The sequence below is a fragment of the Talaromyces rugulosus genome, chromosome V (assembly GCF_013368755.1).
Source record: "Talaromyces rugulosus chromosome V, complete sequence".
NCBI lineage: Eukaryota > Fungi > Ascomycota > Eurotiomycetes > Eurotiales > Trichocomaceae > Talaromyces > Talaromyces rugulosus.
This window is the reverse complement of record NC_049565.1, coordinates 4,525,234-4,539,171: the sequence shown is the minus strand read 5'-3', so window position 1 is coordinate 4,539,171 and position 13,938 is coordinate 4,525,234. Positions and strand designations below refer to the sequence as shown.

Below are 13,938 nucleotides of genomic sequence, written 5' to 3'. Positions count from 1 at the left end.
ACTATTTTATGACGTGACGACTGATGATTGCATATACATTTTATCATTACCCATTGCTGTTGTTCTAATGCGTGTTTTTATAGCTCATCTTATTGATATATACGTTGCATACTGGCATAGTTATTCTATGAATAGCGAGTTTTGTTATGCGATGTTATCTGAATATCAATTACTTTTGATTCTCATTTGGAAGCTTCTTTTCCAACGTTTGAATGCTTCCATATATCAGTTGGCCTCATTCAGTGTAAATGTTGGTATGTAAAATAATGAATTATATACAGAAATTACCTAGTCAATTTCACTTTTGAGTGGAAATACAGTACGCTCAGAAGAAAATCGAGAACCAAATCTGGGGTATACAAACAGTCGCCAAAAGAAAAAGGAAGAAGAATATTATGTCCATTACAGCGAATATGGCATGGTCGAAAAGTCCTCCCAGTCAAACATTTGCAAAAGAGCGTTGAAATCATCCGGCGGCTAGGGATAATATTAGCTTTGTTCATATATACACGTATAGAAGGAAAACATACTGTCAGCATCAAGTCTCCGATGTTACTGCTTCCTTCTAAAGAACTCGGTATGCTTTCAAGTGGAGTCTGACCAGCGGCTGACGCGAGACTAGGGACTTGGGATGCCGATGGCTGTTGTTTTTCAGTTAGCTTATATCCAAACGTGGGTCCTAGAATAAATATGCTTACCAAGTCAACCCCGTCGGTGTTTCCTTCAATATCGCGTGCAATCATCTTCTGGCCAAGCGCCGTCATGCGGTCAATGGCTAATTGCTTGTGCATCTCTGCTTGATGCGGGAATAGTTGGGCTTTGACGGCGGATAAAACCATGTTGAGAATAAAAAACTGTTTGAGACCCTTGATGATCATCGGCTGTCTGTTTTCAATGCAAAACATGATCCTATCAATGAGATCGAGCAGACTATCAGTGATGCCAGGAACCATCTCGCGAAGTAGAGGAGATGTAAAGCCGATACGGGTTGAGTGAAGATGCTGCAGCACAGACATGGCGGATTGGATCACACTATCAGAAAGATGGGCGGTCGAGAGTTGGGGTGACGTTTCTTGGAATTTCAGCTGTCGTGAGAGAATCTGAGCAGCAGCTTCGAGACACATTCTAGCTGAAGGTTCGAACAAAGGATCCTCATTCGCTTCAACTGCGAACGGGGTATGGATGGCTAGCAGCCCTTGATCAAGTTTAGTTTCGATATAGGCCCTCGCGAGACTGATTTTCTGGTTAGTTTGCTGATCGGCAATTGCCGGCCACACTGGGAGGCCAGCTTGAAGACAGCTCAGTTCCCATTCAAGTCTCCGGATGTCATCATAAGAACACGACACCACTATTGAATTCATCAAGCCACCAATCTTCAGTCTGAGTGGAAGTGATTGTGCAAGGGCACAAGTGAATGTACAGTCGGTGAATTCTTGCAAGGGCTTCGAGCGGGGTTCCTCGGTCGTGTTTTCGTTGATTTCATCATCATTGATATTCAATGGCGCCGCAGAATCAAAAGCAGAGGCTTGTACTGACGGAGCCAAGCCTCTGTCTAGGGATACCTGGATGTCCAGCTCCACAATGGTAGCCCACATGCGCCTTCTCATTTCTTTGTTAAAGACCGAGATACGCGATACATTATCGGGGTCCCGGTGGTAGCCCGCGGTCATGGCAAGCTTCACGAGGTGGCCTGTTGCTAGCCAAGCGCTACTACGCTTTAGGCCCTGTGTGTTTCGCGCTATAATGATCAAGCAGTGGATGCGCAGAATGGTAAGGTCCGGGCGCTTTATGTTGGACGTCTCCAGCCATCTTTCCGCATACCGGATCCAGTTCACGATCTGATACCGATGGATAACACTTGAGTCTGAAAAGACAATAGGGCGCTCTCCCTCGACAAATGCAGTAGCAGCAGCAAGAATCAATAGAAGCTGGGAAACGAAAGCAGCGGAAACCATGTCGGGTGTGTCTATTCGAGGCCACAATTCGGAGAGTTCTCGGCGGAAAGTAGGGATATGGATGACTCTATGGAAGGGTTCAACATAGACCAGGTACAGCTGGAATAGCTCTTCGACAACATTTTTGTGGGGGAGTAAAGATATCAAGATTGCAGTGTTTAAGTCTGGTATAGGCTCCTTTGTTTTTATCTTCATAGAATTCCGTTTTGTATCGTAACCACATCGCAGGCGCTTGATAAGAGGGTTTGCCTTGAGCTCACCGAGAAACGATTTGAGGTGAGGGAACTAGTATCAATTAGTCTTCTTTTGGGTCTGTCTATGCGCCGGATGATTATTCCCGTCTAGGAACGTACTTGGAGAAACAGGTTCGCAAAGATTCCGTTCCCGTTAAAGCGAGTTCTCGTTTCCTTGCCCCGGATGGCAAACTTGTTAGGGAACTCCAGCTTCTGAGAAGGCGACGCCAGGATCTGGTCATTACTATCTTGGTGGTCATGATCATGGTAGTGATGATTATTACGGGCATATCCATTTACTTCATTTTCCGGAATCGACATCCAGGTGTTGGCAGCAGAGGGATTCGGCGCATCCAGAACGGTATCTAGAAACCGGGGTCGGGATGGTCCTGCGGGCGGCGGAAGAGCATATGCGCGAGTCGAGAGGGAAGCCGAAGCGCCGGACGGCTGCGGCGAGATGGCCGCAATGCTGCTCGCCGGGGGGAGAGAGATCTGGCTGCCACTTTTGTTGTTGTTATTATGGCTGTTGCTCCCATTGCCCAGACGATCGAGAACGGCGGCCGGGCTGGTGGACGAAGAGGACGGGACGGTCTTTGGCTGCTGCCACACAAAGCTGTCTTCATATGTGCATCGCCCTGGAGTACGGCTCTTTAGACAGCGGCCACATGTCGGATACTCGCGATCGCATTTCAATTTCCGCGTGCGACACTGGGTGCAGGCAACTGTTCGCCTGCGACGTTTGCGCGGGCGCGTCGTTTCGGCGTGAGCTGATTCCGGATCTGCGGCCGGCAGCCCATTGTTGTTGGTGTTCTGGTGCTGGTCCACCACCGATGCCATTGTGAGGGCTCTACACGTCAAATAGCAGATGCGCCGGGTCTGGGCTAGGTCGAAGAAGCGAGATCGAAGAAAAACAACCAAAAAAAATAAAAATAAAAATAGTGATCGCAGTCTGTCGCGGGAAGAAAGCGAAACCCAACGTTAGACTAGGTGGGCCATTGCGCTAATCCTAAAATAGAACCTTCTTCCGAGCTGCGGGGACCTGTATGTACGCCTGGGCCAATCAGGGGCCGCATGGTCCGCTAACACCGGAAGCTGTGGAACGCTATGCGCACACGAGGCAGGAGCGCTCTGCTTCAACTTCACGACTTCTTCCACTCAACATTGACAGATTAACACCATAAAAGCCTGATACAGACTGCTCCATCAGTCATAGTGCTGCCAGATCATCTATCTTTGCGACCTCTGCACAAGTTCGACGCCTGCCTATTCGATTGGGCGCAAATTCGCTGGTTCCAACTGCCGAGCTATCTACCAACCACGTACTCACATCTAGCCATGTACGGATATATACGACAGACAACACAGAAGTCAGGGACGAGTCGACTCTCCCGGTGATCTCCAATCAGATAACCTTTTTTTATAAGTGCCTAGTAGTGTCTAGGGCTTAGGCAGACGCTTTACAATCCTTCATGCATGAAACTCGGCCATAACTGTCTTGAGCTCGGAGATCGGACTTACCATGGCTTATAAGACCAAGCCAACGTGCCTCGCGGTATTTCCCAAGTCCGCGCTACGGAGAAAGTGGGAGTAATACGATACAATTTGACGACTACATCAATCTCGATACATATATATACATACATACGCACAGAATAAACAAAATGCTCAAGTCGTGGTTCTCGTCGCGCATCGGCGGCGGCAACACGAAGTATATGTTCCCGACTGTCGACCCGCAAGAAGACGGCCCAGACTGTCTCCGCGACTGCGCAGACTGCACCGTGCAGTACCCTAGCAAATTCCACGTCGACTCCGAACGCAAGATCTACGGCAAGGTCAAGCCTTTTGCGACGCATGTCCTCGTGGCAACTGGCAAATCCGACTGGGTGTCCAAGCCTGCCTCGGAAAGGGGCACGCTAGTGCATGCGCTAAATGAAGCGCCGACCAAGTCGGGCAGTGAGGTATATTTTTTTTTAAATCGTATCCAATATCAATTGATCTATGTTTTAATGTTTTGTGCAGGGTCTGATGGTGAATGTCTCGAATCTCACTACGCACAAGTACAAGAGCAGCGATAGTAGTGATGACAGCAAGGACCCTGCAACGACCCTCTTGCTGCTACCATCGTTCGAGTTTGTCGACAATGTCACCATCTCATCAGTGCCCGAATTCATGTCGCGCTTTGTCGACAAGGCTACCGAGACACCATCACCATCATCACAACTAACATCACGCCCCTGCGGACACGACTATGTGGTCCTCCTCTGCTCACACAAACGGCGAGATGCCCGGTGCGGAATCTCTGCGCCGCTAATAAAAAAAGAGTTGGAAAGACATCTCCGTCCAGCCGGTCTTTACCGGGACACAGACGATGATCGACCTGGTGGTGTAGGTATCTACTTTGTCTCGCATGTTGGCGGACACAAGTTCTCGGCCAATGTATTGGTGTATCGAAAGCACGATGAGCAGTTGATCTGGCTGGCGCGTATTCGTCCTGAGCACTGCGAAGGCCTTGTCAAGTACACCATCTTGCAGGGCAAGGTTGTACACCCAGAGTCTCAGCTACGAGGCGGGTTCGACAATCAGCGTGGTGTGACTAGTTGGTAGGTAGGAACAGACGAGCAAACAATATTTGTAAATAGATTAGACGCATTCAGTCGCTGACAGTAATAACAGTCTTGTCATTATTAAAATTAGATTAACATATAACTTATTAACTCCACTTAACCAACCCCAACCCACCGGTCATGTCGCGCATCCGTGCGCGAATATTAGCAACTTTTTAAAGACACCAAAAATTATTAAATATAAACATAATACAGCCACCATCAAAACAGTTGATTCCTGGAACCAGTCGTAAAAAGCAGCAACACATTGCACATATGATCACTTATGTACCATACCCATTTTTCAGTTTCGTACCTCGTCCGGTTTCCTCTCAAGGGAATTTATTAGAAGATCCACATGCATGTGCATAGCTTTCCCAAGCTGTGGCCCAACCTATAAATTGCGCAGGACCCCTTACACCTGGGACATACCAGGGCGTTGGACTGCGGGGCGAGGACGGAGGTTGGCACCTGATTTGGCACCGACAGCTGACAGCGCGAGACTTGCCATGTAGCTGGCCCAGCCAAACCAGAAAAAGGCGGCTGCAGCTTGCGCCTCGTGGCATCGGCTTGAGGACCCCTTGGCAATAGAGTTGGAATTGAGAAAACTCTGTCAAAGCCCAAGCATCAGTGTTAACGTTCAATAAGGACACAGCAAGTGGAAAGGAAATCTTACGTGGTCACCGCAGCTGTGTCCCCGAGTTCTTGCAGACAAAGTGATTGCAGCACAGAAGAAGAAGACGGCATTCAGCGCATCGATAACGATGAGAATAATTGGGTGGCCGGAAAGGCCCTCGCTCCAAGTCGCAGGGATCAGGTAGAACAGAAAGACTATGGAAAATGCGGCAGTGAACATGCTGAAGTGCACACTTTCAGGATTGTCGCTGGAGTTGTTTTCGAGCGCGCCAACGAGCCCCAGCAGGATGACCGTGAAGACGAACTCCAGACCGCGGAGAGCCAAACCGACGATTTTAGGCATTTTCCTTTTTGTGAGATGATGAGATGACGATGCCTTTAGCAGAGTTTACAGCGCGATGTTGGTCAGCGGGATCGTGGTCAAGACAAGAGGCGAGGGGAGAAGACAGGGAATAGATCGGGACTAGAGTAGAGAGTAGATGTCTGATCGTCGAATTAAGTACTTGCAGAAGAAGTCGGAAGGGTGCGGAGGGGACGACATCTCCCTTTTTGCCCGTTGAATGTGCATGACGGCATGCGCTCGTGACGTCACCTGCCGACAATCCGATAGTGGGGCTTGGGACGCGGCATTGGCCAATCACAGGCGGCAGACTCGGCTCGAGAAATAAGGTGTTTTTTAACCTTTATGCCGAGTACCACTACCAGTGCTACTGACTACGTACTACCACAGAATAAAGGGTTTACTTTTAGCTATGCTATCTCCTGCCTCCTCGTGCGCGGAGTACAATACAGAGTACACACGTAGCTCTATGACAGTCACAACCACTTTTCAAGAGGAGAAGAGGCTGGCCGTGCCATTCCGGATGCCGACCCACGAAAGCGCACCCAGATAGATCCATTCCAATGTCTATGACAAGCATGAAGCCGGATCGGATAAGTTCTCCTCAGTCGGGACGGGCGATCGGTGGAGTTTGTTTTCCCTTGCTTTGATTGGTGTAGTTTAGTCTAGCAAGTAGGGCTGGCCAGGGCTCAGCCCTAGAATGGTGAAAGGAAGGTAGCATCAGAGATCAGACCGAAACCGCAGCAGCTGCGAGTCACGTGTGCTTCTCTTCAAGCGCTCAAGCGCAAACAAGACAAACATACAAATAAGACCGAGGCTGAGTCGGCGTCCCGAAGAGGCTTAGCCTGTCGGGGAACCAACTGGGGAAGGCGCGGAGCCATTCGCTGGGGCTCAGCACAGCCGAAGAGCAAGCATGAGTCAACCTTCTTTAATGCCAGGCATCCGCCGCTTTTTTTTTGTTTTTGTCTTCTTTTCCCCCATCCTCGTCTATTGCCTGTATCGCAAGCCTGTCGCTGCCTGGCTCCTCTTTCTTTTTCTTCGCCCTGCCTCTTTGCGATCCGCCTGCTTGCAATCTTGCCTGTCTAGCCTATCACGGCCCGATTACTGCCCCACCTTCCTTTCCATACATCCCAACAAGATCGCTCGCCATGGCTGGAATCGCTGACTTCAACAACGACCTCTTGGACTTCGAGTCCTTGATCAATTGGCCAGAGGACGACGTAGAGACCACCGATGCCTCTTCATTGCAGTCCCCCGCTGCCGATGCCCTCACCGCCAGCTTTTCGGACATGTCGCAATTGGGCTTGGGGCTGGCTGCTGACTTGGGCTTCGATCCATCAACCACCGACTTCCCTCTCTTCGACAACAATTATCTAAGCCTAGACCCTACCGTAAACTATGTCTTTGCTGCCTCTCCCCAAGACTTCCGTCCCGCCGTGGATAGCTTGGCCTCTGGCGATTCGCGGGTGTGCTCTTTGAAGCAGAAGCGACGCGATGCCGCTATTGATCTCCACCTCCAGCGCAACAACAGCCCCTTCTTCTCCTCATATGCTACTTCAACGAGCTATTCTCCCGAGTCGTTGCAGGAGAGCTTCACAGAGCAGTCGCTAAGCGCGTCGGCTTCTTTCTCACACGCCACACCCGGGTCTTCGTCCGGCCGAAGTGAGCCGCTGTCGGATGGACCTCCTTCCGGTAGCCTCGAGATGGTTCTCGACATGAACATGAATGCAACTACCCTGCTGCCAAAGAAACAGCGAAAGCGTACCAAGGCCGAGATTGACGACTATACCAATGTCCGAAGGAATGGAGCTTGTATCAAGCACAAAAAACAACACAAAAAGGTACGAGACTTCCTGTTCAATTAAATAATTAACTAATTTTGCATAGTGCAATTGCCTGGACAAGGTGGCCTCTCCCGCCATTACAAAACCCAGGACCAAGAACGCAAAGCCTGTTCGACGAGCTCCTGTCCATGAGATGAGCTTCCAGACAGTCAAACAGCCATCACGGGTTTTACAGAGCTCGTCACCGCAATCACACCTCCTGTCTTCACTAGATGACCTAGGATGGTTCAACTCGGGTGAAAGCCCAGCTTTGATCTCAGACTCACAACAAACACAGTTGTCACCACCCGAAGAGTTGCTTCTTCAAGACACTCTAGCATTACAAGAACGTCACTTTACTTGTCTTGGACCGCACTGCAATTTCCGAGCACAATCTGCTCAGGAATTGAGCAATCACTACAACGTGCACCCCAGATTGCGTCACGTGACAGACTCCCCAGGTATCCAAACAGGCCTCCATGAGCAACAATACATTCAGCAGCCCATAGGCCAACCAGTTATTCAAGCCCAGCCGCTGCAACCGTCGGCTACCAACCTACCTTTGGACACTCGATTAGCAGTATCACTATCGCCATCTTCGACAAGTCCACTAAGCTCGTCGACAAGCTCACAAGGACTGCAGGTATCAAGCCAGGTTATGGCAAGCAGCTCTTCGCGTGGCGTCAATGGCGCTTTCCCGCGACCGTCCAAGGTCCGGCAGGTTCCTAGTGATAGACTCCTCGGAGACTACGGTCGCGGTGTAATTCACCGACAGCTTGCGGAGTTACCATCTGGTATGAGTAGCTTCCAGCGGGTAGGGGTCGTTGATGGCCTTCGGCATGATCATGGCTCGGTCACTAGTATCATTCAGCCGCTAGAGATATCTGCATCTGAGACTGATAGAGTCCCGGACAAAGACCGTCGACCACAGTCTGTGAGTTTACGGGCGAACGTTCGTGCATCAAGGGAAAGATCTTTGTCTTGGCAAACACCAGTCCATGCGGGTTTGATGAGATCGTACTTGGCAGCCTATCAAGTCACGCCTGCCGATTTCGGCGCGGCGTTGACTATGATGGCAGCGATCCAAACGATTCTTGCAACCTTCAGCACTGCCGTTCGCGTCATGCAGAGTCTCTCCAGCTTCTCACAGCACTTACTTTCCTTTACGTCGTCCTTCGCCTTTGGGCGAGGGTCGAATGAAGAATCTATCACGCAGATGGTCTGAGCAGATCGTTGGAGTACATCCAATGATGTGCACGTGCGTGGAAAAATTCTGTAGTATTTGAGCGACTTGTCCTTTTTTTTGAAATGAAGCGTTTTTATGACCAAGACCAACATATTATAGATTGGTGATCTTTATAACCAATTGATTGTCTAAACTATTGTTTCCAAATGTACACCAATAAACTATAAATGGCATCATACTACATGTAGATGTCAATTAGGATACAACTGATCATACAGCAACAGTTGAAGCGTATGCAGGCACCCCGCATGATTTGTCATCACATGTAGTGTTAGTACATGTACCTTTGACTCGACAAGATCGTCGTCTCACCTGGAATAATTATTACAACCCTATATATAAAACTCCGGTCATTCTAAGCCATGTCGAATCCGTGGGAACAGGAACCGTCCAAAAGCGGCCTCGTCTCTCTTGGTCCAAACCATAACCTGCATCTGTCCGTATCGGGCCCGATCAGACAACCTGGCCAACCACTCGTCATCATAATCCCAGGCCTCGGTTCCAGTGCAGCAGAATGGGTCGCTGTACACCGATTGGTAACACCAATTTCTCGCGTCTTGCTCTACGATCGCTCCGGGTACGGACTCAGCTCCGAGACGACGACTAGCCCTATCACGGCAGCCGGCATTGCTACGGAACTCGACAGTCTTCTTCGCACCGTGGAACTGTCTGGTCCGTTTGTGATTGTGTGTCACTCGTGGGGAGGAATCATCGGCCGCGAGTTCTTACATTTACGCCCCGACGATATAGTCGGGATTGTCTTTGTGGATGCTAATCAGGAACTCAATACAACGGATGATCCGTGGCCATCCCCCTTTGTCCAGGCAGTCTCCCGCGGACTTGACTTTCTCGAAGTCACCGGGATAACCCAAAACCACAAGCTGCTTCACTGTGAATGGCAGGCATATCTCGACGAGGAGCACAGCGAAAAGCACGCTCGCGTCGTGGCCGCCGAGATGGCCGGGTATCGCGACAGCGGACCCTTTCTCGCAGAGAAGAAACAGCTTCAGGCGAAGGCACCTCTGTTAGGTGATCGACCGATTAGCGTTCTCAAGGGGCTTACTGAGAAAGACTTTGAAAAAGTATACGAGGCCGGAATCAAGGCCGGCAATGGTACTGAAGAAGAGAGGAGGCAGTTCCAGGAGGCGTTCAAAACGTATGGTGCGTTAACTGAAGCCTGGCAGAGAGGGACTATGTCCCTGTCCAACAATTCGAGATGGGCAATAGCGAGCAGGAGTGGACACAATGTCCAGTTTACTGAGCCAGAGGTGATTGTCGAGGAGCTGCAGTGGGTATTGGCAAATCTAGTGCCCTGAATGAGTTGCACTAGAGGGGCTGGTGGCCGAGTGGCACGCTACCTGGAACGCTCGCCCTCTGATCTATTAGACTTGGGCCCCTAATCACCCACTATAACAAGAGCATATGAGTGCGATTCTCATAGCCCTTAAACCCCTGGTGGGTAGTCCTCTGCGTAAGGAACTTGATTTAAGGGCTATCACGGTGTTTGATGTGTATGAAGAGAGATAGGGGTAGAATGGAGCATGGTTCTTAATACATGCCTCCCTCTGATTATTTTATGCTGAATATTTCTGCGGTTCTTCTAAGGGTTTTGTGGGACTTTTTCTCTTGGGCATATTATCCACATAGCATCCCTACCAGGATTCCTAGGAAATATGGTGTAATTACGGAGGCTGGAGGGGCTTAAGAAAATATAAAGAGGCAATATTCATGTATTTTACCTGTTGGAGTCTGCATAGCGCCGGAATAAAGGGGAAGCTACACCAGACGGTAATTGAAATCTACTACTACTACTACTACTACTACTACTACTACTACTACTACTACTACTACTACTACTACTACTACTACCACTACTACTACTACTACTACCACTACTACTACTATGAGTTGTACTAGAATTGAAATGAATGAACCCACATTTGCACACCCTGAGTATATACACAACGATAGATACAACTTTTATATAATGTTCTTATCAGTTCCACGAATGACTCGCCGGCCGCGCGGCCTGAGGCATCGACGGGCCCACGTGGGCTCCCGAGTCGCCCAGGGGCCAAACCTTCGCCGTTGTGGATCTTGACTCCAGCTGGAACTGTCACTGTCACCGTCGCAGTGCGGGCGACATGGGATTCTCCAGCCGTCTAGCCTGGCCGCTAATTAGTTTCGTCGACGATTCTTAAGCGCCAGTACCCCCCCGGTCCATTTGTTTCTCTTCGACAGTTCGACACTTCAGCTCCCAACACCTCCGGTGCGAAGGCTTCACACGGCAGAACGCAAGCAATGCGTGTTGCAACCTGGCTTCTAGCATTCGCGGCGGCCGTTGTGGCCAGCTCGCCCTCGACCGCTGGAATCGAGGCTCTCGTCCATCGCCGGCTTCCACAGCACGTTCACTCGTTTGAATTCAGCATTGCAAATGCCAGCTCCGCCGGAAGCAGCGATGCCTACACCGTTTCCACTGCCCACGGCGGCAAAGTCAAAGTTGAGGGTAACTCCTTGAGCGCGCTCGCCACGGGGTAAGGAACTCCAAAAAAAAAAAATCGCATCCCATTGCAGGCTTGAGGAACAGTATCGCTAAGTTATTTTTGGCTAGACTGCACCGCTATCTAACTGATGTCGCCCATGTCGATCTTTACTGGTATATCGGGAACCGGCTGGATCTCGCGTCAGACCCGCTGCCACACCTGTCGGCGCCCTTGACGGGGTCCAGCATCGTGCCGTATCGATACCATTTCAACACGGGTAAGGCTTCGGCTTCGGTCCCTGCTGTGTTGTGCCATCGCTGACTCACCCCTCCCTCCAGTCACGACATCCTATACCAGCGCTTTCTGGACCTGGGAGGACTGGGAGCTGCAGCTAGATTGGATGGCCCTCCGCGGCATTAATCTGCCGCTGGCGTGGATTGGCGTCGAGAAGATTTTTGTTGAGGTGTTTCAGGAAATCGGCTTGACAGATGATGAAATCCTGGACTTTCTCAGCGGCCCGCCCTTTGAGGCGTGGAACCATCTGGGCAATATTCAAGGCTCCTGGAACGGATCCTTGCCCCTTTCTTGGGTTGATAGCCAGTTTGAATTGCAGAAGAAGATTGTTAAGCGCATGGTCGACCTCGGCATGACCCCGATCTTGCCGGCTTTCCCAGGTTTTGTTCCTAGGGCCATCTCACGCGTGTTCCCTGAGGCGAACGTGGTCAATGGATCGACATGGGAGAAATTTCCGACTCAGTGGACAAACGACACCTTTATGGATCCACTTGATCCCCGTTTTACCCAGCTGCAGAAAAGCTTTATTTCCAAGCAGACAGCTGCTTACGGCAATGTTACACAATTCTATACGCTCGATCAATTCAACGAGAACAATCCGTTCTCTGGCGACGCCGACTATCTTCGTAATGTCAGCCGCGGCAACTGGGATGCTCTCAAAGCTGCCGACCCTAGTGCGATCTGGGTCATGCAAGGATGGCTGTTCGCGAGTAATACAGAATTCTGGACAAACGACCGCATAGAAGCTTATCTAGGGGGCGTGCCGGTTGACAGCGACATGTTGATATTGGACCTTGTGTCAGAATCCCAACCGCAATGGCAACGCACAAATTCTTACTACGGCAAGCCGTGGATTTGGTGCGAACTCCACGGCTACGGTGGCAACATGGGCTTTTACGGTCAGGTCATGAACATCACGGCGAACCCGATTGCTGCTTTGCACAATTCGAGCTCGCTGGTTGGATTCGGGCTGTCGATGGAAGGTCAAGAAGGCAACGAGGTCGTGTACGACCTTCTTCTCGATCAGGCCTGGAGTGAGACGCCTATTGAAACTGACTCGTACTTTCGCAACTGGGTGACGGCGAGATATGCTGGTAGCCAGTCGATTCCTGACAACGTCTATTTGGCATGGGATACTTTGCGAAGCACCGTGTACAACAATACCAACCTGACATCGAATGCAGTATCCAAGTCTATCCTGGAGCTGGTTCCTAGCACGACCGGCCTCCTCAACCGCACTGGCCACCATCCGACCACAATCAATTACAATCCGGATGACATGCTGCGCGCCTGGGATCTGTTTTACGGCGCGGCGTTCCAAGAACCTTCTCTCTGGGCCAACCCAGCGTACGACTATGACCTGGTCGACATGTCCCGCCAGGTCCTCGCCAACGCTTTCAATCCGCTCTACCAAGATTTAATCTCGGCCTACAACACAACCACCACCCGATCAACAGGATCGCACCGCGCATTGAAGATCCGCGCCACAGGCAAAAAGCTCATCAATCTTTTATGGGCGCTAGACAACGTTCTCCAAACAAATCCACACTTTCGTTTATCCACCTGGACTTCAGCCGCCCGAGCTTCTGCTGCCGGGCAGGAGAATCTCGAGGCATTTTTCGAGTACGAAGCCCGCAACCAAATCACCCTCTGGGGCCCCACCGGACAGATTAGCGACTACGCGTCCAAATCCTGGTCCGGCCTCGTTTCTTCTTACTACATTCCTCGCTGGGAGAGGTTTATTAACTACCTGGCGAAAACCGGTCCTGCGGATTACGACCAGGCCGATTTCAACGCTGAGCTGTTGGAATGGGAGCTGGGGTGGCAGAACGATACCTCTGCTGGGGTTTCGTTGGTCTCTGATGCGATACATATTCAGGACGTGCTACCCAAGGTCATCCAGGACTGGGAAGACATTTTTTCGCTTTCCTGCACAAATATTTAGAGTATATGTATATAGATATATAGATAGATTGATAGATAATTCAGGCCACTGCCTATTGACCATTGATTTCTTCACAATTAATTTTTCTATCCAGGTAGTCTAGAAGGGAGTATTTAATTCAGTTGCTGCTCCAGGCGTGTTGTGATCAGACATGGCGCTACTACATCCCTGAAGTCGGCCCCGCCCACTCAGATCTCCAACTCCGACAACGCAACATGAACCACGACATCGATATCGAGAAACATCGCGACACAGGACCCAATTATGCATATTATTTAAACAAGGAACAAAACCTGTCTTTCTTTAAACAGCTTTTCCGTGTTGCTGTAGTTATTATGTATGACTCGATCTCTCCTTGCACACTTTCTTCCTAACAACAG

At 50.2% G+C, this 13,938-nt stretch overlaps 6 protein-coding genes across 6 annotated transcripts; 4 read left to right on the top strand and 2 right to left on the bottom strand.

Annotated features, from left to right (window-relative positions):
* Positions 1-402: 402 nt before the first annotated feature.
* On the bottom strand, positions 403-3,025 carry TRUGW13939_10093 (uncharacterized protein; the record flags this gene model as incomplete). The annotated part of the gene is made up of 4 exons (XM_035493206.1): positions 403-477; positions 531-641; positions 699-2,240; positions 2,309-3,025. The coding sequence occupies 4 exons, from the start codon at positions 3,023-3,025 to the stop codon at positions 403-405; spliced, it is 2,445 nt and encodes an 814-aa protein (XP_035349099.1).
* Positions 3,026-3,849: 824 nt separating this feature from the next.
* On the top strand, positions 3,850-4,792 carry TRUGW13939_10092 (uncharacterized protein; the record flags this gene model as incomplete). Its single annotated transcript, XM_035493205.1, has 2 exons — positions 3,850-4,146; positions 4,208-4,792. The coding sequence occupies 2 exons, from the start codon at positions 3,850-3,852 to the stop codon at positions 4,790-4,792; spliced, it is 882 nt and encodes a 293-aa protein (XP_035349098.1).
* Positions 4,793-5,206: 414 nt separating this feature from the next.
* On the bottom strand, positions 5,207-5,770 carry TRUGW13939_10091 (uncharacterized protein; the record flags this gene model as incomplete). The annotated part of the gene is made up of 2 exons (XM_035493204.1): positions 5,207-5,401; positions 5,468-5,770. 2 exons carry the CDS (start codon positions 5,768-5,770, stop codon positions 5,207-5,209), a joined length of 498 nt encoding a protein of 165 aa, XP_035349097.1.
* A 1,145-nt stretch (positions 5,771-6,915) lies between these two features.
* TRUGW13939_10090 (uncharacterized protein) lies at positions 6,916-8,815 on the top strand (the record flags this gene model as incomplete). Its single annotated transcript, XM_035493203.1, has 2 exons — positions 6,916-7,608; positions 7,655-8,815. The coding sequence occupies 2 exons, from the start codon at positions 6,916-6,918 to the stop codon at positions 8,813-8,815; spliced, it is 1,854 nt and encodes a 617-aa protein (XP_035349096.1).
* Positions 8,816-9,198: 383 nt separating this feature from the next.
* TRUGW13939_10089 (uncharacterized protein) lies at positions 9,199-10,152 on the top strand (the record flags this gene model as incomplete). The annotated part of the gene is made up of 1 exon (XM_035493202.1): positions 9,199-10,152. One exon carries the CDS (start codon positions 9,199-9,201, stop codon positions 10,150-10,152), a length of 954 nt encoding a protein of 317 aa, XP_035349095.1.
* A 985-nt stretch (positions 10,153-11,137) lies between these two features.
* On the top strand, positions 11,138-13,558 carry TRUGW13939_10088 (uncharacterized protein; the record flags this gene model as incomplete). The annotated part of the gene is made up of 3 exons (XM_035493201.1): positions 11,138-11,370; positions 11,448-11,596; positions 11,658-13,558. The coding sequence occupies 3 exons, from the start codon at positions 11,138-11,140 to the stop codon at positions 13,556-13,558; spliced, it is 2,283 nt and encodes a 760-aa protein (XP_035349094.1).
* Between the last annotated feature and the right edge of the window lie 380 nt (positions 13,559-13,938).